At 38.1% G+C, this 22,185-nt stretch overlaps 2 protein-coding genes across 9 annotated transcripts in view; one reads left to right on the top strand and one right to left on the bottom strand.

The window, feature by feature from the left end:
* Gpx8 (glutathione peroxidase 8 (putative)) overlaps positions 1-906 on the bottom strand; it is a 5,811-nt gene extending 4,905 nt beyond the window's left edge. Inside the window, exon 1 of one of the 3 annotated variants that reach the window (XM_010626862.3) lies at positions 523-906. In XM_010626862.3, coding sequence (XP_010625164.1) covers positions 523-726 — 204 coding nt within the window. In that variant the 5' untranslated portion in view covers positions 727-906. The remainder of the gene's footprint in view (positions 1-522) is intronic. The other 2 variants (XM_019207834.2, XM_010626864.3) reach the window with 2 other exon arrangements.
* Positions 1-22,185, top strand: part of Cdc20b (cell division cycle 20B) — a 67,672-nt gene that overhangs the window by 13,740 nt on the left and 31,747 nt on the right. For all 6 annotated transcript variants that reach the window (XM_033760908.1, XM_033760906.1, XM_033760904.1 and 3 more), the window contains 4 exons: positions 9,418-9,646; positions 12,558-12,688; positions 15,283-15,376; positions 20,241-20,357. In XM_033760908.1, coding sequence (XP_033616799.1) covers positions 9,418-9,646; positions 12,558-12,688; positions 15,283-15,376; positions 20,241-20,357 — 571 coding nt within the window. The remainder of the gene's footprint in view (positions 1-9,417; positions 9,647-12,557; positions 12,689-15,282; positions 15,377-20,240; positions 20,358-22,185) is intronic.

The following is a 22,185-nucleotide window of genomic DNA, read 5'->3' as shown; positions in this document are numbered from 1 at the left end:
AAAAGATTAAAAAAAAAAAAAAAAAATCCTGCAAGTAGGTAAAAATCTTAAAACATTTTGCAAGAATATACCTCTGACAGATGGTTATTTCATATTTTTATACAAATTCAATTTTACCAAAGACCATAACCCAGAAGACTCTGACATATTGCTTGCATTTAAAAAAAATTAAGTACTTATGAAGGTTTTGAAAACTATCATTATTATAGTGCTTTTAAATATTAGATTAGAATTAATATTTTCACTAATAAATGCCGCTGTCTTCATGTTACTGATTGTATTTTGTAGTCAACTGAAAGTATAAAGACAACACAAAAGTAAGGCATTTTTGAGAAAAATAAGACAATCACTTAATCTATTAGAAATAATTGAACTCAGATTTTGATAAAATGATGTATTAATAAAATTACTTTAAAGACCACATTCTAACTATGATTATTTAACAACAAAAATTGATTATAGTAAGAGAGTAAGCAGAAACGTGGAAAAACAATGGAAACAAAACCAGAAGATGTAACTTACTTTGCCTTTAAACTTTTCCAGAGAAACCGTTCTTCCTTTGGCATCTTTCACTTCAAAAGTATAAAAGCTGTTGATTTTAGGTTTTACGAATTTTAGTTGTAGAAGAAACAGCATCATTGTGCATAGGACCATAGACAGCAAAACTGCAAATACTTTTGCTTTGGGCCCGGAGCATTTTAATGGGTGAGCAGCGAGAGGCTCCATTTTGGAAGGGTCTGGCGGGAGTCCCAGCAGGCTGGAATTCAAGGAGGGGCTGAAACTTGAAACCCGCTTAGTTTAAGGGAAAACCGGCAAAGACGGACCGGGCAAGCTTTTTTTTCCACGGCTAAGGATTAGAAGGACCCTTTCAGTGGTGCGGGTGGTGGGGATGGTGAGCGACCACAGAAAGGAAATAAGGAAGGCTATAGAATTTCAAGGTATTTGTGAGGTAATGCAATTCTTGCCAGAAAAACGAGTACAGTTTTGGTAGCTCTTAACATTCTCCCTCCAAAGAAAAGTATTTTACCGGAAGATGGTGCTCTTGTCATTTAGAAACTGAATTCTTCACTGCCCTAGGGAACTGGTTAGATGTGGAGGGCTGGGTACAGCGCTCAGGAGTAGATGGTGTAGATTAAATAGGATGTATTAATATGATGCCTGACCTGAGGGAACTTAATATTATCTCTATGGATTAAACATGCGATGGGTATCATTCAGGGAATGTATAGTGGAAAGTGCTTTATTTTATATCTTTACTTTTCCTTCTGGCTGTTGCTTGCTAGAGGAGGCCTAACTTGATTGCTAAAGTTGGTGAATTTTAATGGTAGGAATGGCAAGGCAACTGAGGGCTACATGTCCTAAAATCCGTGGTTCCGTGAGTTATCTCAGAGTCGGCCCTAGTGATGACACTGTAAGCTCTAAACTAAGGGCCTGAGCTTGGGTGTCATGGAGGGTCTCCACAACAACCCGGCGGAGTAGTTGGTGCTTCAAAGGATGTGCTCAGGAGTCGGCCCTACTCTTCCTCCATCCCCACTTCTGTGGTGTGTGTGTTTGGGACTAATCAAGCAAAGCCCACATTTTAGGATTAAATCTTTACCTAAAACTTCTAAAAGAAGCTACTTTATTCCTTCTCTGATGATCTGATAAGAATGGACACAGGAGAAAAATGATTATGCAGAGAATATTTCCTTTAAAACATTATTTTGTGTAAAGAACAAAAATGTACACAAATGTGTACAGCTGTGATAATTTTACTTTGGTGTATTGTGGTTGATGTGCTCCAGTAGTGAAAGCCCCCATGTTTCTGTTCCCCACTGACATTACCTCCTTACTCAGGCACTCTGCCCTTGCTCTCCAAGGGTCATTCTTGGCCTGCAGTGTGGCCATCACCTGGGTGATTGTTAGAAACAAAGCATTTCAGGGCCCACTCCAGACTTCCTGAATCAGAATCTGCATTTTTACAGGATTCCCCCGGCTTATGACTCATATGCATAGTTAAGTCTGAGAACCTTTAAAATACAATCTTTTATTTTTGATTCCTTAGCAGATGTTTCACATCTCCTATGCTATATATGTTAGTGTATTTAGCCTTTGTTATCCTCAGGCTGTCCAAGCAATAGTCCGGGAACTTGCATTTTAAAAGTAAATTCATAGAACACTTGCTAAAGCTTAAATCATGTAAGCCCAGTCCCTTATAATTGTGCTATTAGATAGGGTGATGGAGCCATCACCTCTGGGCAGGCAGGGCCACGGGAGGTGTTATTATTTTGATAAAATCATTGTGATAGTTTCTAGCCCATTGTAGTATAAGTACAAAAACTCTCATAAGGAACCTGCAGCTGAATGGGTTTGAGAAGGCCAAAATTATGCTGTACAAATGTCCAAGTGATTGTTGTAGAAGCCAGCATGTCAGATAAACAAGTATACAGGTCTGATGCTCAGGTGGGCGTTTGACCAGAAGATTCACTATATAGAAACACTATTTTGGAAGCTTTAGCATACCTCTCTTGTCAAGGATGAAATGAGAGACAGTGTATTGTTAACTTAATGATCCTGAGGCTTAAGCGCTCAAACAAGGAAAACACGCCTATATAAATTTCCACATACACCTTTAGCCAAATGTTCAAGATGATAGTTTGGAGAACCCCTGCTCTGGATAGTGTTGGAGGAATACCAATTTTGGCCCCTTTGTTCATTTGACAGAATTTTTCTCTGGGTCTATTTTGATGTCATTATCTCTTAGCTTCGGTCTATAGAAAGACTAGTCTCAGACTATAAATATTTAACAATTACAAATTTTTTTGTTTAGGGGGAGTATGCTAGAAAAATCACTAGCACTCTTTCAGTAGATGAAGGAAAGCTATATTAAGGGGAGGAAGAGATTGATAAATTGAAGGCCAAACCAAGGGGAAGATACAGGGTCAACAATGGCATAAAGCAGTTGATTCAGTTAATCAACTCAGGTGCTAGGATACAAATTACAGCCTCCTACACATTTAAAATCAATTTTGGAGATTCAAAAACACAAGAGATAGGAAGAATTACAAGGCAGCAAGCCCTTTTCGCTCTATACTGCATTTTGCATGAAGGTGATTTTTGCTTATGAAGTTGATAGTGTATGTGATTTCCTTTAGTATATATTATTTCCTTTAAACAATTCTTTGAAAGGGGAAGAAGTTAATAACTCAGCCAAGATCACAGAATTAATGAATGCAACAACCAAGGACAGAGTTAAGGACTTTCAATTTCATAATCCTAATTATTTCATCTTGATTAAACCATTCTTTTGTAGTAATTAAAATATGTTTATTTGGAAGAAAACATGAGAGACAATATTGTTGTAGTAGTAGTCAGGCCATGAGGTTTTACTCACCTGAGATATTCATTGTATAAGAAAACACGAGTCCAAAGAGAGGGGAGAGTGGAGAATAACAACAAAAAAGCTTGTTCTTGTGTACTGAAGTTATCTGGAAAGCATCACAGGAAGTCTGCAGAGCAACAAGTTAAGATAAGAAAAGACAGAGTCTGAGTGAGGCAGTCTTTGCCAGTGGAATGGATTCTAGGAGGCCCCAGTGACAGGCATTGGGAGTGGAATGTAGCAGATAATGCCTGCCTGAAAACATCCTGCGAGTTGATTTAGCCTTTAAAACAGATACATACAAACAAAAACTGTGCATATTTATAAGGTACTCATGTGATTCTTTTGGATAAGTATGCACATTACGTAATGTTTAAATGAGAGTAAATATGTCTATCTCTTCAAACATTGTTTATGGTGAAAACATTTAAAATTCATTCAGCTTGTTGAAATATACAGTAATTATCATTATCTATAGGAGCTTGGCAATTTTGTCTTGGGTTGTATCTTGTCACTGGGATGTAAAGGCTTTTGGTGCTCAAGAATGAGAGGATGAGCACCAGGGGCATAACTCAGTGGCTCCGTGCTTCCCTAATATGATGAGCCCCTTGGTTCAGTACAGATGAGGATGGAGAGAGAGAGAGAGAGAGGGAGGCCCAAAATTTGAAGCGTCTTATGAACAGAACGCTACTGTAATGGGCTAATGAGGGTGGGGTGGTGGTGGTTAGGGCTACGGAAAGCCAAAGGGGGGACATGCCTGAGAGCTCACAGGAGCATTTTTATTACTTTTGTCTTTGTCATGAGATTCTTGGAAGATTCTCCACCCACTGAATATTTTTATGCCACATTATTTATCACTAGATATATTTATTTCTCTTTTCTCAGTTGTTTCATGTCGCGAGCCGGCGACGCAGAGCACTGTCCAGCAGTGTCTCAAACCTGAAAGAGCAGCGGGGTGGAGATGGGGCAGAGAGAAAGGAAGGACGCCAAGACAAGAGTCTGATCAAGGCGGCGTTTATTGCCGGCAAGCACCGGCCTTTTAAAGCAAAAAACCACAAACTATTATGGGATGGGTTTACCATAGTAACTGAAAGGTCACACAGGAAAAGAGCAAACAGGTTCACCAAAACAACCCACCGTGAGTAGTAGTAACCCGGACAACCACACATCTAAAGGTCAGAGACAAGAAACTGTAACTTTCAGGAATTCCACAAAGGAAACACTCTACCTGCTAAACTGGAGAAACTTAACACATATGGAGTTACTAGAGTTAACAGTACTTACAACCAATACTCATGATCCCCACAGTTTCATTTTGTGACTTCCTGACCTTATTTTTTTCAGCTTTAATTGAGTTTATTGGTACATTTTAGGGATACAGTACAGTTACATTCATTGTTGGGATCTTGTACCTTTACATGACAAATCTTGGTTCTCATTTTTTCCCCTTGTCCCTGCCCTCCCTTCACCCCCCCGACCTTATTTTTAACCTCTCCAAGTTCCTTTCTATTTATTTTTTGGCTCTGGTGCTCTGAATTCCTCCCAATATAGTGTCAATATGATGTGAATTTTCAGAGTAAACAAACTGAACTGATGTGCTTGGAGTATCAAGTCATTCATCCTTTTTCCCTTCTTTGTCTTATTTTTCTTATCTTCCTCTTCCTCTCTGTTAATAAATACTTGAGTCATTTAAAACTATGCGACAGGCATTTCCTCAGCAGGAGATAGATCTGGGAACAAAAGCTTAAAAACACTAAAGATGAAATAGCAGTTTTTCAAGCTTGTAGTCATTTGCATGTCACCTCTGTGATTTTTGTGTATCATTTGTTATTTACTTAACATTTTATTTAAATATGTTAATTTATTTCACACAAATTAGTATTTTATAAGGTAAAATTTTATAACAATATTAAAATTTTAAAACATTTAAAATTTACATTAAAATATGTAACTATTAAAAATGTTTATCTAGGCCAGGGATTTAGCTCAGTGGTTCCATTGCCTGTCTTGCAAGCACAAGGTCCTGAGTTCAATCCCTGGTACAAAAAAAAAAAAAAAATTGTTTATCTGAACAAGTAAAAGCAGCAAAAAAATTATGGAAAAATGTTCAATATCACCGGTCATTCGAGAGATGCAGATGTGAACAACACTGAGATTCCACCTCACCCCAGAAAGAACGTCTGCTATCAAAAAATCAACCAATAACAAATGCTGGTGGGGCTGTGGGGAGAAAGGAACCCTTCTCCATTGTTGGTGGGAGTGCAGACTGGTGCAACCACTGTGGAAATCAATATGGAGATACCTCAAAGAACTAGGACTAGAGGTCCCATTTGACTCAGCCATCCCTCTGCTGGGTATCTTTCCAAAAGAAAAGAATCATACCACGGTGTTATATTTGCACCCATGTTTATAGAAGCACAGTTTGTAATAGCTTAAACTTGGAAACAGCCCAAATGTCCATCAACTAGAGACTGGATAAAGAAGATTTTTTTTCCTATAAAATGGAATACTACTCAGCCATAAAGAGTGAGATACTAGAGACATTTATAGCTATATGGATTCACATTGAGGCCATACTCTTAAGTGAAATAAATAGAACACACAAGAAGATACCAAATAGTTTCTCTGGTGTGAAAAACTAAAAGTGTAAATAAGGTTCAAATAGTATAATTGAGAGTGTGAAATAGGAAGAAAATGGCTAAAGGGGAAGTGGGAAGGGGACAAGAAAGGAAAAAGGGAAAAGAAAAAAATGTGAAAAAATATAAAAAAAGGAAACTGTCTTGGTAAATAGGGAAGGGTGGAGGGGGTGAAGGGAGGGCAGGGGTATGGGGAAAAAACAAGAACCAAGACATGTCATGTAAAGGTACAAGATCCCAATGATAAATGTAACTGTATTGTTTGCTTTAAATGTACCAATAAACTTAATGGAAAACAATGTTTATCTGTAACACTACAAAGCATTTGCATAGGTACCCAGTGGAAGGACTGAGAATTTCAAAGTGTTAACAGAGATTGTGCTCTAACTCTTTGAAAGTTCTTTGTTTTGAATAAAAATTTGTCTCCTCCACTCACTGGTTCTGGTTTTGTCATAGGGAGTCATACAAAGTAAGTTTTTCCTTTTTTTAAATGGATTTCATCCCTTCAAACTTTTGAAGACAGTTAATTTTGAGCCTTCTTTCTCCTAGACACTGTGTGTTCCCTTATTTCACTAAAGGGGGACCTACGTTGGGGTGAACTCTCTTACAGAGCTTACCTGGACCTCTGTCATTGCTGTCCCTTTCTTCCAGGTGAACTTGGGCTTTGAATCCTGCCTTGTCTGTCTCCCTTCTTAAAGAACAGTTTTGAGACTGGACCCAATTCTCCAGATTAGTCTTGACAGTCTTGAAACAATGGGATTCTGCTCTCTCCTATTCTGGGCACTATTTTTTCACTTAATGAGACCTAAAACTGCCTTGCTTTTTTAAAAAGGCCGTTTCATCACACTGTTGACTCCCAGCGGTGGTTGTCTAGTTACATGTCAATTCTCTTCTATCTTTTGTCTCTACAATGAAAAAAAATCTTGAATTTAATTTTGCTGCCTTTAATCCTTGTCTGAGATTTTATTCTGAATCATATTTCTGTCCTGTAATACTTTAACTATTTTTTCAACTTGAAATAATTAACTTTAAGAATTAAATTTTCACTTAAGCCACTGATAACAAGCTGAGCAGTTTAAGGCCAGGGAGAAAACCCCATAGTTCATCACAGGGGATTTATTCAGGCTAACATAGATCTGGGAAAACTTGTTCAATCTAGTATGCTGATGACAAACTTATTTCTAGTTACTTGCCCCTCCTATTTGAAAGTCATGAAAAAATTTGTCTATGGAGGCCGTTTTTCTTATTTGTCATTTTTTTCCCCATAGACCACTGACAAGTAATCAGTTCTGGGAGTGTTGTCAGTACTCTTGGATATCATTTATCTCATCCAAGAGAGTTGGACTTATTTAAAATGCCCAGGTATACTTTTATTGCTTTATTTATATCACTCTTCAGTTTCTGTGGAAATGTTTGTTTTACCTTGTCCAACATGAAATTTATTAATAGAGAAAAAAGAAAGCAGCCTTTTTCCTTGCCTCTGGATTCATTTTCAAATCCCTGTGGTTTTTTTAGTACCAGTGACCTCTAAGAAAAACAGATTTATTCATTTGTTCATTATGGAGTTTTAGATGCTGATAAATTTGCTATGCCCTGAGGAAAATAAGATGGAAGACAAAATCCTTGGTCTTCAGAAGTGTCTGATATAGGAGGAGATAAATAAAAATTAACGGAAAAGTGGACAGTGAGCACAGATGCTTAAAGCACAGGGACTCGACTGATTTGTCGAGCTCAAAGTTTGACAGCGTTGTTCTAGCTGATTGGAAAGGTTAGGCACTGCATATCCCAAAGGGTGCCACTGATAGAGATGATGTCTGTGCACCTATTTTTTCAGTGGCCTGAGCCTGGATCCCCTCCCTATCTCCGAATCCTTGCTCAAGTTATTTAACTCTGTTAAGTTTCATTTTCCAACCTATAGAGTGGGAGTAATAATAGTACCTACCTCATGGGATTATGATGCAACTCAAATTATTTAATTCATATATCCTATTGCTTGGCATATTAAGTTCTTGATAAATGTTATTATTAGTACATTGTCGTGATGCTCTTCACACAGTGAGCTGTGAAATTCAGGATAGGGTGTGCATTAGTTCTGTATATTGCAGTATGGCTGCTCTAACAAATGATGACAAACTTGGTGGCTTGAAACACATGTGTGTTCTGCTATGGCTATGGAGGCCAGGGGTCTGAGATCAGTTTCTCTGGGCCAAAGCCAAACTGTCAGCAGGGTCTCAATTCTTCCAGAGGCTCTTGGGGTGGATCCGTGCTGTGCTGCTTCTGGTCCTGCTGACTGCTAGGGCTTCTTGGCAGATGGACGTTTGCCCTACAAGCTCTGCTCTGTGATTGTGTTGCCATTGTTCCTCCTGTGCACAGCCAACTCTCCCTCTACCTTTCTCACAAGGTTATGTGTGCTTCCCAAGATAATCCACAAGCGTCTCCCCATCTTAATGCAGGTTAACCCTTGACTCAATCACACCTGCAAAACCACTTTCCTCTTTGCTCCTTTGACATGTACAGGTTTCAGGAATTAGGACCTGAACATCAGTGGGGACCATTAATTGGCCTACACAGGTTCCAATTTGGAACAAGGATGAAGGCATTTCTGATACACTTTCCTGAAGGAGCTGTTGGTGAACTCAGCTTTGAAGATGGGCTAGGAGTTACTCTGGCAGAGGGTTGTGAAGAGATCCCAGGAGAGGAGTATTCCAGATGGACAGACAGTGGCCGAGCCAGAGGAACACAGACCTGCAAAAGCAATGTGATTGTTAGTGTGAAATTTCATTTTTTAAGCTGACATGTCATTAAATTTATTCGTTATTTGCATTCTTTAAAATTTAGGATTATTTTGTTTTTTTAAAAAATATATTTAAATTCTAGGATACCAAGGAAAACTTGGAGCAAGTATGTCCATCTATCATGTTTTTTTTTTGTGTGTGTGTGTGCTTGTTTGTTTCATTTTTGTGAATTAAATGTATCTTAAAACCTGGTGGCTCCACCGTTTCTTGGTACCTGCAAAGATAAGGATCATTTGACTAGTATTACGGACATCACCCGACTGTGGCCAACAGACTGCTGTGCTTACTTCTACAGTGTTTCAAATTAGAATCAGCTAAAAACTTTGACAAGTGGAGAAAGTGATACAAAAGTCTACATTTCATAATATAGTGTTATTTATGTTATACTTTTAAACTTAAATATAATTCCTCAAACTATTTTGGCGCATCTGAAGACACTTGAGCAGAGGCTTAAAGTTTGTAATGGTGATTTAATGTTTAAAAGTATGTTCTCCTAGGTCATGAAAAGTAAAAATCTCATGCACACATATTTTGTGTTGTATTAGACACATGTAATTCTCTTTTAAGGAATTTTTACATTGGTATCATTGAAACCACTATAAATCACAACTCTTTTCTTGTTAAACAGGTATTTGATTCAGTTACTACACCATACTCTAACTTCAAGAGCAATATTGTGAAGAGGCTGTCAGGTGACGTTCCTGTGGCCAGTAGCCCACTTGCCACAAGATGGCAGCAAAGTCAAATCAGGGATTTGGAAGCCTGTTCCTTTGGGGATGAGTATTCCATCGCAGACATCTCTGAATCTGGGGGATCAGTGCTGCAGATAACGTCTGAGAAAGGCACCTTGACTCTAGGTGAGCCCAATCTTGAAATGTTAAAAAGGATGTATTCCCGAGATAATCTTTGTCTTGTAGAACTCTGTAGTATCATACTTAATTAACTGCTTCTCCCTTTCTCTCCCTTTGAATAAGAATTTTCCAAGGTAAGGTGCTAATGAAGCAAAACCAAAAGAAAGTGTGTATTAAAAGAAAATTATAACAATTCTTTTGAGGAAAGAATTGTTTGTGCATTGGCAGTCTGTTCTCAGAGCCAAAAGGTGTTCTGGGAACTCCCCCCAGAAAGGTGGGCAGGCAGCATTTATGGACAGAAAATGGAGTGAGGTCTAGGAGCTTACTGACTACAGCTGGGCCTTTGCCTCTTTTGAACATGATCTGATCAGTTGGCGGCCTTTGGTTAACTGACTGAACCATGATTGACTGAGGCCGCTTACAAAAGTATATTTCCAGTTAGGCTCTCAGGTACAGTAGTTAATCTACTCCATTGTGTTGTAGTTTTTTATTAAGGACTCAAAGAACATCCTCTGGCCATGTAATACACATTATTATTTTAAAAAATTAATTTTTATCTCTCTTTCTATATATATAGATATAAAATGATCACATTCATCATAGGGAGTTTGTACCTGTGTAAAATGTATCTTATTTTTCTTTTCTTTCCTCGTTCCCCTTCCCTCCCTTTGTTATGTTTTAAATATGGTTCTGAGTCTTGTATGGCTAGACAGTGATGCTTTTGCAAGACTTATGTATTTATAATGTATATGTAAATGTCTATAGGCAAAATATATATGCTTTTGTTTTGCAAATTATAGGATTTAATGACTCTAGTAAAGTTCCTGGTCTGTGGCAGTCCGAAAAGAGATACATTAGTATTGGTATAATTGGGCATGAAATTAGAGAAGAAAAAAGTGAAAGCAGAGAGGATGAGAGGAAAAGAAAATAAAGGAAAGAAGAGAGGGAGAAGGGTAGAAGGAGGGAGGGAGTGAGGGGGAAGAAAACTATGGAGAGAGAAAGAGGGAAGGAAAGAAGAGAGAGGGAGACAGTCTCATGCCTGCTGGGACATGGATAGAGGAAGGGGAACGGGCACCAGAACCCCCAGTATGGCCGACAGGATTCATAATCCACCTATCAGAGTCCTGAAACACAAGCTCTTTCTTAGTGAAATATTGTAGTTCTGCAGATTGCAAGGGAGCTCAAATCTTTTCAAACCAATGGAATTCTCATGTAATGACAAGTTTCAACACTGACATCTGCCAACTGCAGCTTAGGAGATACAGGATGGTAAGAAAGATCACTGTTATAACTGGCTTTTGTATTCATTTGTAATTGGGGAGGATATCTGGCTAAAGCTAGGGGCTTCCTTTTCCTTTATGGGACCTGAATTATTGATTGTTCATTAGTAAGGTATTGTGTGAAAAATTAAAAAGTCCAAGAGATAGATTATAGTCAAAAGGATTGTACAAGAAAATCCATTTTAGTTTCTACTTGATAGTAGGAAACTAACTACATACAGTGGTTTCTCAGTGCTTTGCTGGTGGGTTTTCTTTCTTTTTGTTTCATAGCAGTGAATACTGCAGATCCTCCCATTCCAAAGGGGACAGCTATAGATGTTCATTTGAGGTCATGTTCTGCCCACAGACCTGAGAGGTCTCTGCTTTGTTTGCCTAGTAGCCCCGACCACTTTGCTTTTGTTTTATTTTGTGGTACTAAGAGTTGAACCCAGGGCTTCACACATGGGAGGCAAGCACTCTGCCACTGAGCTGTATCTCCAGCCCTTTCAAAAATTTAATTTTAAGAGAAGGTCTTGCTGAATTGCCCAGGCTGGTGTTGAACTTGAGACCCTCAATCTCTTGAGGAGCTGGGATTACAGGCATGCACCGTCATGCCTGGTTCTGACCTCTTTGTTTATAAATGGATTGATTGACAGTACTTGCATCCAAGCACAGCTTTTCCTTTCTCACTTTAGGTTCTGAGAGCTGGCCTTTTTTTGCTCTATATTCTTCCATAAGTACAAAAAATTTGTGTCCAATTTCTCAGGACAAGAACAAGATCTAAAATTTTGAGCAACATTTCCTGTTTTCATCACCCCTTCTCCTTTAATATAATATATTTATCTTAGATTTTGAATCCCAGGACTTGAGGAACAAGGCTTTCGGGACAGTAGGGATGATTTACCAAGTCCATGGAAAATATAGCGGGGGATTCTCATGTGGCAGAGGACTCCTTGACCCCTCTGATGAATGTGATATGAGAGGTACTTAGTTTTAGAGGGAGACTAGACAGGTTTCCAGGGCAGTTAAAAGTCTAGAACAGTAGTGCGATTTCTCGATCTTGAGAAAAGAATCTGAAAAGATATTGATGCAAATAACATTGACTGTTATTTTAGCTTAGAAAATACTTCACTGATGCAATCTCAAGCTAATTTTATAACATCTTTCCACAAGAGGAAGGGTGGGGCAAAGTGATACACTTACCATCACGTAGTGATGTTAAGAACTAGCAAGCACCCCATGGCGATTACCTGACAGGATGATTGTAGCCTGGGCGAAGCAGCTACTCTTTACATCATCCTTTTAAACTGGGGAACTGTTTTTGTCCTTTCTCCAAATGTGCAGATCTGTTTTTGTCACACAGAGGTAAAGCATTTCCTTTGCTGTGGCTATGGCTAGAGTCAGGCCTTTAATCCTGGAGTTTCCTCCCTGTAGTAGAGGTCACTGAGGCAGTTTTTCATGAGTGTTCATTTACAAACCCGGCATCCTGGATAAGGCCTCATCTCTCTTCCTTTTTCCCACTCCCTGGGATTTGATACAAGAGCTTGGGCCATTACTTTGTGTCCTACTGTGAAAGATGCCATGACTAGACTCCAATCAAATTGATTATTATCATGTTTAAAAAAATCCAAATTCCAAGCTAAATTTCTCTCTTATAGGATCTTATGAAGAACCACTGAAGACCCCTGTCAGAGGCAGTTCTCAAACAAATAACTCTGCTGTCCATTTTTGCAAGGCATCTCACACACTTGAAAGAAACAGGAAGGAAAATGTTTCCTCTAATAGCCAGGTAGGCAAAGAGAAAAAACTGAAGATGATACATCTTGAAAACCTCAGATAACTGAGTTCCAGGTGTGAGGAGAGAGCTGCTTAGCTACCCTTACAAATCAGTAGGAAATGATGGATTCTTGACAAAGTAAAGCAAAATGGAGCAAAAACAAACCAAACAAAACACCAAGCAAGTAAACATGAATAGAAGTTCTTCAGAAAAGAAAAAACAATCTCCCAAATACATAAGAAAGGGTGGTAAGGACCAATTAAAAAGTGAAAAATGATAATAATAATTAAAGAAATAAAGATAAAAAAGGACAAAAAATTATACACACCATGATATGCTTCCTCTCAGCCAAGAGCTCTGTTTCAGCAGACCTCATTTCCAACTCCAATGGTGACTAGGTCTGCCCTTCAGGGCCTCTCAGATTAAATCCAATTCTTCCTCCAAAAGATGGTCTTTTGGATATTTTCCTTAAGTCTTTGTTGTTGTTTGTCTCTTGGTTAAGTTCATTTATTCCTTTAGGTATCTCTTATCATCATTTTAAGACCTTAGGAATATACTCTAAGTATTTTGGGCACATTATACCAATAGCATGTTTTCAGGTTTACTAAGTTTAATGAAGAGCATCTGAAGAAATCAATGTTTCATTTTAAAACCTTTTAACCAGGAAAGTCATAAGTTCTTAGTTTAGGCTATATTATCCTTTTAGTGTGTACCTCCATTTGGGTTGCTACATATAGTTTTCTAGAGAAACAATTAGATATTGTTAGGGTAAATTCAAATTATTGAACCCCCTACCCAATTGGAGACAAACGTATTGGAACAAGTCTTTTGTTAATGCCTTGTTGGGAGTGGATTTAGGGTTAGGGGATGACTAGGGAATTCTACTGAGATAACTAGGAGTGTAGTTGGCCTCATCCCTGGACATGGTTATTAACACACTGTCCTTTTCATCCCCTAATGCTGATTAGAGTTTTCACTGCCCTGACCCTGGGGACTTCCCCTTTCCCTCCCCTTGTCTTCTCTGGCAACTGGTAGCAGCAAGGTTGGTTGCTTTCTCTGTGGGATTACAAGATACCGCTCAGAGCAATTGTTACACAGATAGAACATTATCCAGGGATCACTGAATGACTCTGGAAGGGGGTGATGGAAAGTGTTTTATTACTTTATACAGAGTGCCTGCTGTCATGGCTAGACATCAAGCAGCACTGAAAGAGATGGGGATGGTTTTACATAAAGCGCTGTAATCTTCATTAGCCCTCACCAGTCATCTGCAGAGTATTTCCACAATGAGGGCTCAGAGAGCTGGGGAGACTTTCAGAATTCATATTCAGTGAGCTCTGTGCTGAAATGCTAATTAAAGCAATAAGTAGCTCTTGTCTAGAAAAAAACATCCCTGCATATGCAGAGTAAAGCATGTATTGGACAGTGCTTTGTTTAGCTTTGTGGGAATTCTGCAGGACTCTGAAGAAGAGAACCTGTAAAGAGTAAAACTGAACTGCTAATCAGCAGACCATTTTAAAAGTGTTATTTTATGCCAGTGGTTTTCAACCGAGGGTGATTTTTATATCCTAGGGCACATTTGGCAATGTCTGAAAGTGTTTTTGGTTGTCACCATCAGAAGGGAAGCTAGGAGGTAAATCCAGAGCTGCTGCGAAGCATTCCATACTGCACAGGACAGCTCTCCTGACAATGAATTATCTGTCCCCAAGTGTCAACAGAGCTCTTTATGTTGAAAACTTTGATCAGAAAACTTTGTTTTGTAGTTATTTTTTCTGTCTTAAATACATAATAATCATGATTCATTGACAGGCAGGCAATGTTTATAACAGGACCTAACATTGAGGGAGAAACCAAAATGCTGAAACAATGCTGTCAAAGAGACATCTCTGTGGAGGTACAATGATTGCCACATACAGAAAATTAAATACTGTATATTATTATGAATGAGAGAATGAAAAAGAACCCCTTCTGCCTTATACGTCAGTGCTTTTGGAAAATTCCAATAAGAACTTCCCCCACCTTATTACTAATTTTTCCAGCTGGTTTTGATCGAAATTGATGACAGACTTTCAGAAGTGCACTTTACTGGCCCAACTGAAATAGCTGCCACATGTCTGTGCATGTGGAAATTGAGCCATATTACTTGAGATTTTTGCCGCTTGATGCACTTGCTGTCCCTATTTCTAGTGGCATTGTCCATAGCCTGTGGTTGGTTATAGGCTAAATAGAATTTTAGGCTCGAAGAATAATAGGATTTTATTTTTTGTTTTTTTGGTACCAGGGTTCGAACATGGGACCTTGCATTTGTGAGGCAGGCGGCAGCACCCCTGAGCTAAATCCCTGGCCCAATAATAGGATTTTAGTTTAGCCAAGTAATACCTGCTGTATGGAATTGTTGAGGGGGTCATAAATAATATATACAAAATGTTTAGCACTGTTCATTACACGGTGATTATTCATAGCTATCATTGTGGTGTTGGCTTTGACATTGTGGAATTTTAAACTTTCTAGCAAATTTTCAGGTATAACTCTTTATCATGCATCACATTTGAGATGTACATATGTATTTCTAAAGAAGCATTCTGTTTATGTGTATTTATTTTCAGAACTGTCTAGACCAGTTATTTTCCACCCGGAAGGTGATCCAGCAAATTAATGGGAAAATGCAGCTTTGTGAGGACTTACAGTGTATTTGGGAAGGTATGGGACAAAGGATTTCTGTTTATCTTTCTTCCTACCCTCTTCTCTGTGCCTCCTTCATTTCTTCCTCACTTTAAAATATATACTATTTGTATTCTTAGACTAAATAAACATGATATTCAGATTTGGACAATTCTCATAATCCTCTGCCCTAACCAGCTCCACCTCCAAGTCCTATTTCCTAGAGGCAACCACTCTTAGCTCTTCCAGACCCTCCCCTGATATTATATCACTTCCCTATATAATATTGGTAAACTTCTATTTCTTAAAAGTTTGGATTTAGTCATGACTTACAAGTTTAGTAGATAAAAACTTAGTTTTCCTCCTGCTTCATTGTCTCTGCAGTCCCTGGACAGGCTTACAGCATACTTTAAAAAAGAAAAATTCAGATAACATTTACATAACATTACCATACAACTAACTGTATTTACCACTGAGCCAAGAAGTCACTGCAAGCGTTCTTTTCTAGCATAACTGTATAGTATAACATGCCCAAGAGACTGTTACTGTTTCCCCTAAATGTGCCAATGTTTTGTCCCACAGCTGATGATAACACTTTTCATGTGCTTGCTCTTCGGTTTCCTCTTTTCTTTGGTGACCTCCCTACAAGCCTGTGAACAGGCTGTTCTAGTTGTACAGTTGTCATTCTGGGACTTCCCTGATGTCAGAGCCACTATTTCTAAAAGCGTCTTTCGGGTTTTATACTTGATTCAAAATTTGGCCATTAATTCTAGTTCCACTCAGTATTTTGAAGATATTGAGTTATTGCATGAATTAATTTTGTGGATTTTTATATTTTATGGATTTTGACAAATATATAATGACACACACTCACCATTCCTGTATTATACAGAATAGTTTCACTGTCCTAAAAGTCCTCTGTGTTTTGCCTATTCATTTTTCCCTTTCCCTTGACAACCTTTTACTGTATTCACAGGTTTTCTTTTTCCATGATGTTGTAGAGTTGGAATCATTCAATATTTAACCTTTTCATACTGGCTTATTTCATTTAGTAATACACATTCAAGTTTCCCTCATGCTTTTCATGTTTTGAAAGTGCTTTTGTGTTCAGTGGTGAATAACAGTATGTGGTGTGATGAAAATACGAGGTGAATGTTTAAATTAAAACAATTATATAGTTGTAGGGGAAATGGGAATAATAGGGGAAAGGAAATAAGGGACAAGAAAAAATATGAGAAAAGGAAAAAATGGAAACAAAGTGTTTGCAAATAGGGGAGGGTAGAGGGGATGAAGGGAGGGCAAGGACAAGGGGAAAAAATGAGAACCAAGACCTGTCATGTAAAGGTACAAGATCCCAGTGATGAATGCAACTGCACTGTATACTTAAAACATACCAATAAACTCAATGAGATTAAAAAATTACATAGTAAATGACATATTGGTGTTAATCTCTCTGAGTACACCCCCTTGCATCACCCTGAAGAGTTCCAGAAGCCCTCTTTCATGACTGTCTTTATGAGGTGTGATTAAAAAATTACGGTGGCTACTGCTTCCAAAAGCCATCTGATGGAAATGCAGGCTCATAAAAACTTTACGATGTGTCTGTACCTACTTTATTCACCAGATATGGCACCATGTTGCTTCTGGCTCTTTCCAAAGTCAAAATGGCAATGAGAGGTCAACATTTTCAATCAATATAGGCCATGAGGCAGCAATGACAACACAACTAAAGACACTCATGAAGGAGGACTTCAGAACTGCTTCAGAAGTGGCAAGAATGTGGGATAGGCATTTTTTTAATTCGTTAATTTTATTGGTACATTTTAGGTATACAATATGTTGACATTAATCATTGGGAACTTGTACTTTAAATGATATAGCTTGGTTCTTATGTTTTCCCCATTCCCCTGCCTGCCTTTCAACGCCTCCACCCCTCTCCATTAATAAAGACGTTGTTTCTGTTTTTCCTTTTCTTGTACTTATTCATTTTCCTTCTTTCCTTTCCCCTACCCCTCCTACTTCCCCTTCTCCTTTGGACCTTTTCTTCCTATTTCAAATTGTCTATTATACATTTTGGTCCTTATTTACACTTTCAGTTTCTCACACCAGAGAAACTATTTGGTATTTACACGTGTTCTATTTATTTCACTTAAGAGTATGACCTCAATGTACATTCATTTAGCTATAAATGTTTCTAGTTTATCATTCTTCTTGGCTGAATAGTAGTCCATTTTATAAAAACAAACCCCCACATCTTCTTTACCCAGTCGGGCAACTGGGCCATTTTAAATGAGGGGACTCTTGAGGGGGATTAATGGCAATGTATCTTTTGCCATAATACACTTTTAAAAAATTGAGCATTTACTGTATTTTTCAATCACACCTTGTATATATCTGGTGGTACCAGATTTTATCCATTCACCTCCTGAAGGACATCTTGGTTTCTTCCAAGTTTTGGAATAAAAGCTGTTATGAATAAACCTATTATAAACACTAAACATGTTCCTTTTTCCCAGTACTAGAAATTGAACCCAGGGCCTTCTCAATGAGCTGCATTCTCAGTCCCTTTATTTTTTTGGTACTGGGGATTGAACTTGGGTCTTTGCGCTTGTGGAGCAGGAGGTGGAACCACTGAGCTAAATCCCTGGCCCTCAGTCCCTTTATTTTGAGGCCAAGTTCCCGAGAATGGGCTCAACATTGAGACCCTCCTGCCTCAGCCTTCTAGAGTGTTGGGATTATAGATATGTGCCACCATACCTGCTTGGCTCACATTTAGGATTTTTATGTAGACATCAGTTTTCAATTCATTTAACTAAAAAGCAAAGAGCAATAAAAAGCAAAGAGCACAATTGCTGGATTGTACGATAAAAGTGTATTCAGTTTTCCAAGGAAGTGCCAAGGTAGCTTCCAAAGTGCATTCCAGGAGCAATGAATGAATGTTTCTGTGCTCCACATCTTTGCAGTGTTTGTTGTCAGTGTTTTGGGTTTTGGCCGTTCTGATAGTATATAGTGTGATTTCATTTCAGCATGCAATTCCCTGATGACATGTTCTGTTGGGTATCTTTTCACATGCTTTGTGTGCCACCACTGTATCTTGAATTGTCCAGATCTGTTGCCCATTTTAAGATGTGGTTGTTCACTTTCTTATTGTCAAGTTTTAAGAGCTTAAATGTTTCTTTGTATATTTTGAAAAGCAGCCTTCTGTCAAAGATGTCTCTTGCAAATATTTTCCTCTGCTCTGTGGCTTGTCTTCTGCTTGATTTTATGGAGCAGAAGTTTTTAATTTTAGTGAAATTCAGCTTCTCAGTTATTTCTTTCATGGGTTGTGCCTTTGGTGTTGTATCTAAAACTTTACAGCAAAACCCCATTCTGTTCATGTAGGTTTTCTTCTGTGTTATTTTCTAGGAGATTTATATTTTATGCCTATGATCCATTTTGAGTTAATTTTTGTGACAAGGTAGAGTCTCTGTCTAGATTTTTTTTTAATGTGTGGATGTCTGGTTATGTCAGCACTGTTGTTGAAGAAATTATGTTTTGTCTACTGTGTGGACTTTGACCATTTGTCAGTAGTCAGTTGACCATGTTTGTGTGGGCCTATTTACAGGTTCTCTATTTGGTTCCATTGGTATATTTGTTTATTCTCTTGTCAACAGTGCAGCATCACGATTAGTGGAGCTTCGTAGTAAGTCTTGAAGTTGAATAGTGACAGTCTTTTATTTTAGTTCTTCTATTTCAATATTGGGCTGCTTATTTTGGGCCTGTGCATCTCAGCATAACCTTTATAATTAGTTTGTCAGTGTCCATAAAATGATTTGCTGCACTTTTGATTGGGAGTGTGTTGAATCTATATATCAAACTGATACTGTAATAATATTGGGCTTTTCTATCCTTGTACATGGAAATATCTGACCATGTATTTAGATCTCTTGATTTCTTTCTTAACAGTATTTCATCTTCTTCATACATATCTTATACATATTTTTGAGATTTTATACCCAAGTATTTTATATTTTGGGTACTATTATAAAAGGTGTTTTTGAATTTCTAATTTTAGTTGTTCTTTGCTGGTATAAAGAATGAAATTGAATTTTACATATTAACCTTATATATCTTCCAACCTTAGTTAATTCTAGGAGGGTTTTTTGATTCCTTGGGTATTGACTTAAAAAAAACTTTCACAGTACTTTATTAGCAGGCCTGAATATTTCTACTAAGCTTTTAGTTCTTTCCACAACCACAGGTGTTCATTGCTAACACTGAGGCAGGAAATTATGAGTAATGATTTGGTTTCTTAGTATAATATGGTACGACACTCTCATGCTTTTATCGAAACCATTTGGTCACAGAGACCACTGTCACCTAAATTGTCTTGTTTCTCGATGACTCTGATCATTATCAGTTTGATCATAAACTAAGTGGGTTGGAGATGAAAAGACAGTGGCCTGTGGTTTGGACTTAGTGGAGGCTTTTGGTGATATGATTCTGATCTCAGGTAGTCATGAGTAAAAAGCTAGAATTAATGAACCAAGTATTTATTGACAAGGACTCAGAATAAGCCTCAAGTGTAGTATGTGTGAGTACATATGTAAAACTCACTTTGATTTTAAAATCTCAAATGACTGAATAAATATTCAAAGATAATGTAATAGCTCTGTGTTCCCTACAAGGCCTGTCATCTATATTTAGGTCTACCACTCATGTAATTTAATTTAAAAACTGCCACTGGATAATTTTTGATATTGTTGTTTAAAACTGAAGTCCTCTTTATTTCCTTTCCTTCCCTATTGTTTGTACTAGTCTTATAATGACTACTTTCTTTTCTTGGTCTGTGATCTTGTAGTACTCATAAGGATAAATATTATATTTTCTGAATCAGAGAGATATGTAGAACTGTTTCTCGTAGGCTGCACAGATGGAGTCAGAAACAAAGCCTTCCACCTTAAAAAGTTCAGAGATGTGAACTATCCCATACGCCAACCAGAGGTGAAGATTCATCTTACTGGCCTTCGAAATGACTACTGTAAGTTATTTTGAATTGAGAAGTTGAAATGACAAATTGCATCCATTGTTCTGTCCTAAACTTGGTTTGATTCTGTTAGAACCAAATAGCCCTGTGTCTCATGTCCAGAGGTTGTGCCATGAAACAAAGTTAATGTAGTTGGCTTTTCCTTGTGCGAATTTCACATTCAGGGGTGGGTATTGTTAGCGATGGGGCACGAGAATTGATACTTATAAAAACATTTTTGTTTTACTTTATTAGAATGAACTGTAGTAACGGGGGGTCATTCTCACCATCTTTTAAACATGAGTAAATCTAATCAATTAAACAACTACAGTACAACGAGTCTGCTCGCTATGTGCCTACCTTGTAATCCATGTAGTTAGGGCAACAGCACCAACTCTCGTGAAACTGATCCCAAGATGCCAATGTAGAACCTAAATAATGAGTTATGGGGTATCATAAGCTGTAAGGAATATAAGAAACTCAGTGAGCTCTGGAATTGTCCACAAAGACTTTGTTAAGATATTCAAACTTTAGCTGGGTCTTCACAGATGAGTAGCGTTTATAAAAGTGTAGAAGGAGAATAGAGGGCAGTTTTGGCTCTGTTAGCAGCAGGAGCAAAGGCAGGGTATTGGTAATTAATGATAATTCATGACAATGAGAAGATACATCGGGGACTAGTGTATAGATAGTGAATGCAGATAATAGAGAAACTCAGGCGTAGAAACTGAGTTTTGTATTGAGAGTTAATGACCTAAGCGATATATCAAAGGAAAATTCATAGCAAATTATGCAGAATGCAGTCAGTAGGCAGTAACTACCAAAGATTAAGCGCCTGTTTATTTTTCATGAGTAAAACTATGTGGCAAGAAGGATTAATATAAGATTATTACACGTTTTTGAGGCAGAAGAAAGAAAGCGGGTATCACTGGGAAGATGATTGGTGGGGAAGTGGTTTGGAGAGGGAAGACTGTTCTTGGAATATTATGTTAGAGGAAGCTATCAGACATGAAGATGTTCAGAAGATCATTAGAATGAAGCTGGCAGTTAAAAGATAGGATGAACCAGAGTGTAGGCTGGGTGATTACGGTTAAAGGCAAGGGCCAACCTATGTGACTCTCTGGGTGAGGGAGAGAGGAGCCAAAGGAAAGGAAACATCTATAGAAAGGAATGAGCAAATGAAGCAAAATTAGTAAAGGGAATAATTCTCTATCTTCTATTCTTTTTATTTTTATTATTATTATTTTTTGAGACAGGGTCTCACTGTGTAGTTCAGCCTGGCCCTGAATTTTCCCTGTAGCCCAGGTTGACCTTGAACTTATGGTGACCCTCCTGCCTCAGCCTCCCAAGTACTGGGATTCCAGGAGTGTGCCACTACACCTGGTTACCTTCCTACTCTTCAAGCTCCTTTTCTAAGAGCATTTATTGTCACACTCAACTAAGGTGGATAGATTTCAAGAAACCCCCCACATTTAGAATTTTTTAAATTAAGAAAACCCCATAACACCCACATTAAAAAGAAACAACTTGTGTTCCTACTTTTCTTTCAAGTCATAGATCCCCTTTTCCCTTCCCTTGATAGCAAAGCATGTCAGGAATTTTTATACTCACAACTTCCTATTTTTCTCCCCACATTGCCTTATTTATTTATTATTTTTTGAGACAGCATCTTGGAGTACACTCCAGGCTGGCCCTGAAATCACTATGTAGCCCAGGCTGGCCTCACACTTGTGGTGATCCTCATGCCTCAGCTTCCTGAGTGCTTGGCCGCCACACCTGGCCTTCCCCGCACTGTCTTGAGCCCACTGCAGTCAGGTTATCTCACTGTTCCTTTGAAACTGCTAAT

This window comes from Fukomys damarensis, unplaced genomic scaffold, assembly GCF_012274545.1.
Source record: "Fukomys damarensis isolate Sample0158 unplaced genomic scaffold, DMR_v1.0_HiC HiC_scaffold_1, whole genome shotgun sequence".
In the NCBI taxonomy this organism is placed as follows: domain Eukaryota; kingdom Metazoa; phylum Chordata; class Mammalia; order Rodentia; family Bathyergidae; genus Fukomys; species Fukomys damarensis.
Note: the sequence above shows the minus strand (reverse complement) of the source record. Positions and strands in the feature narration are given on the sequence as shown.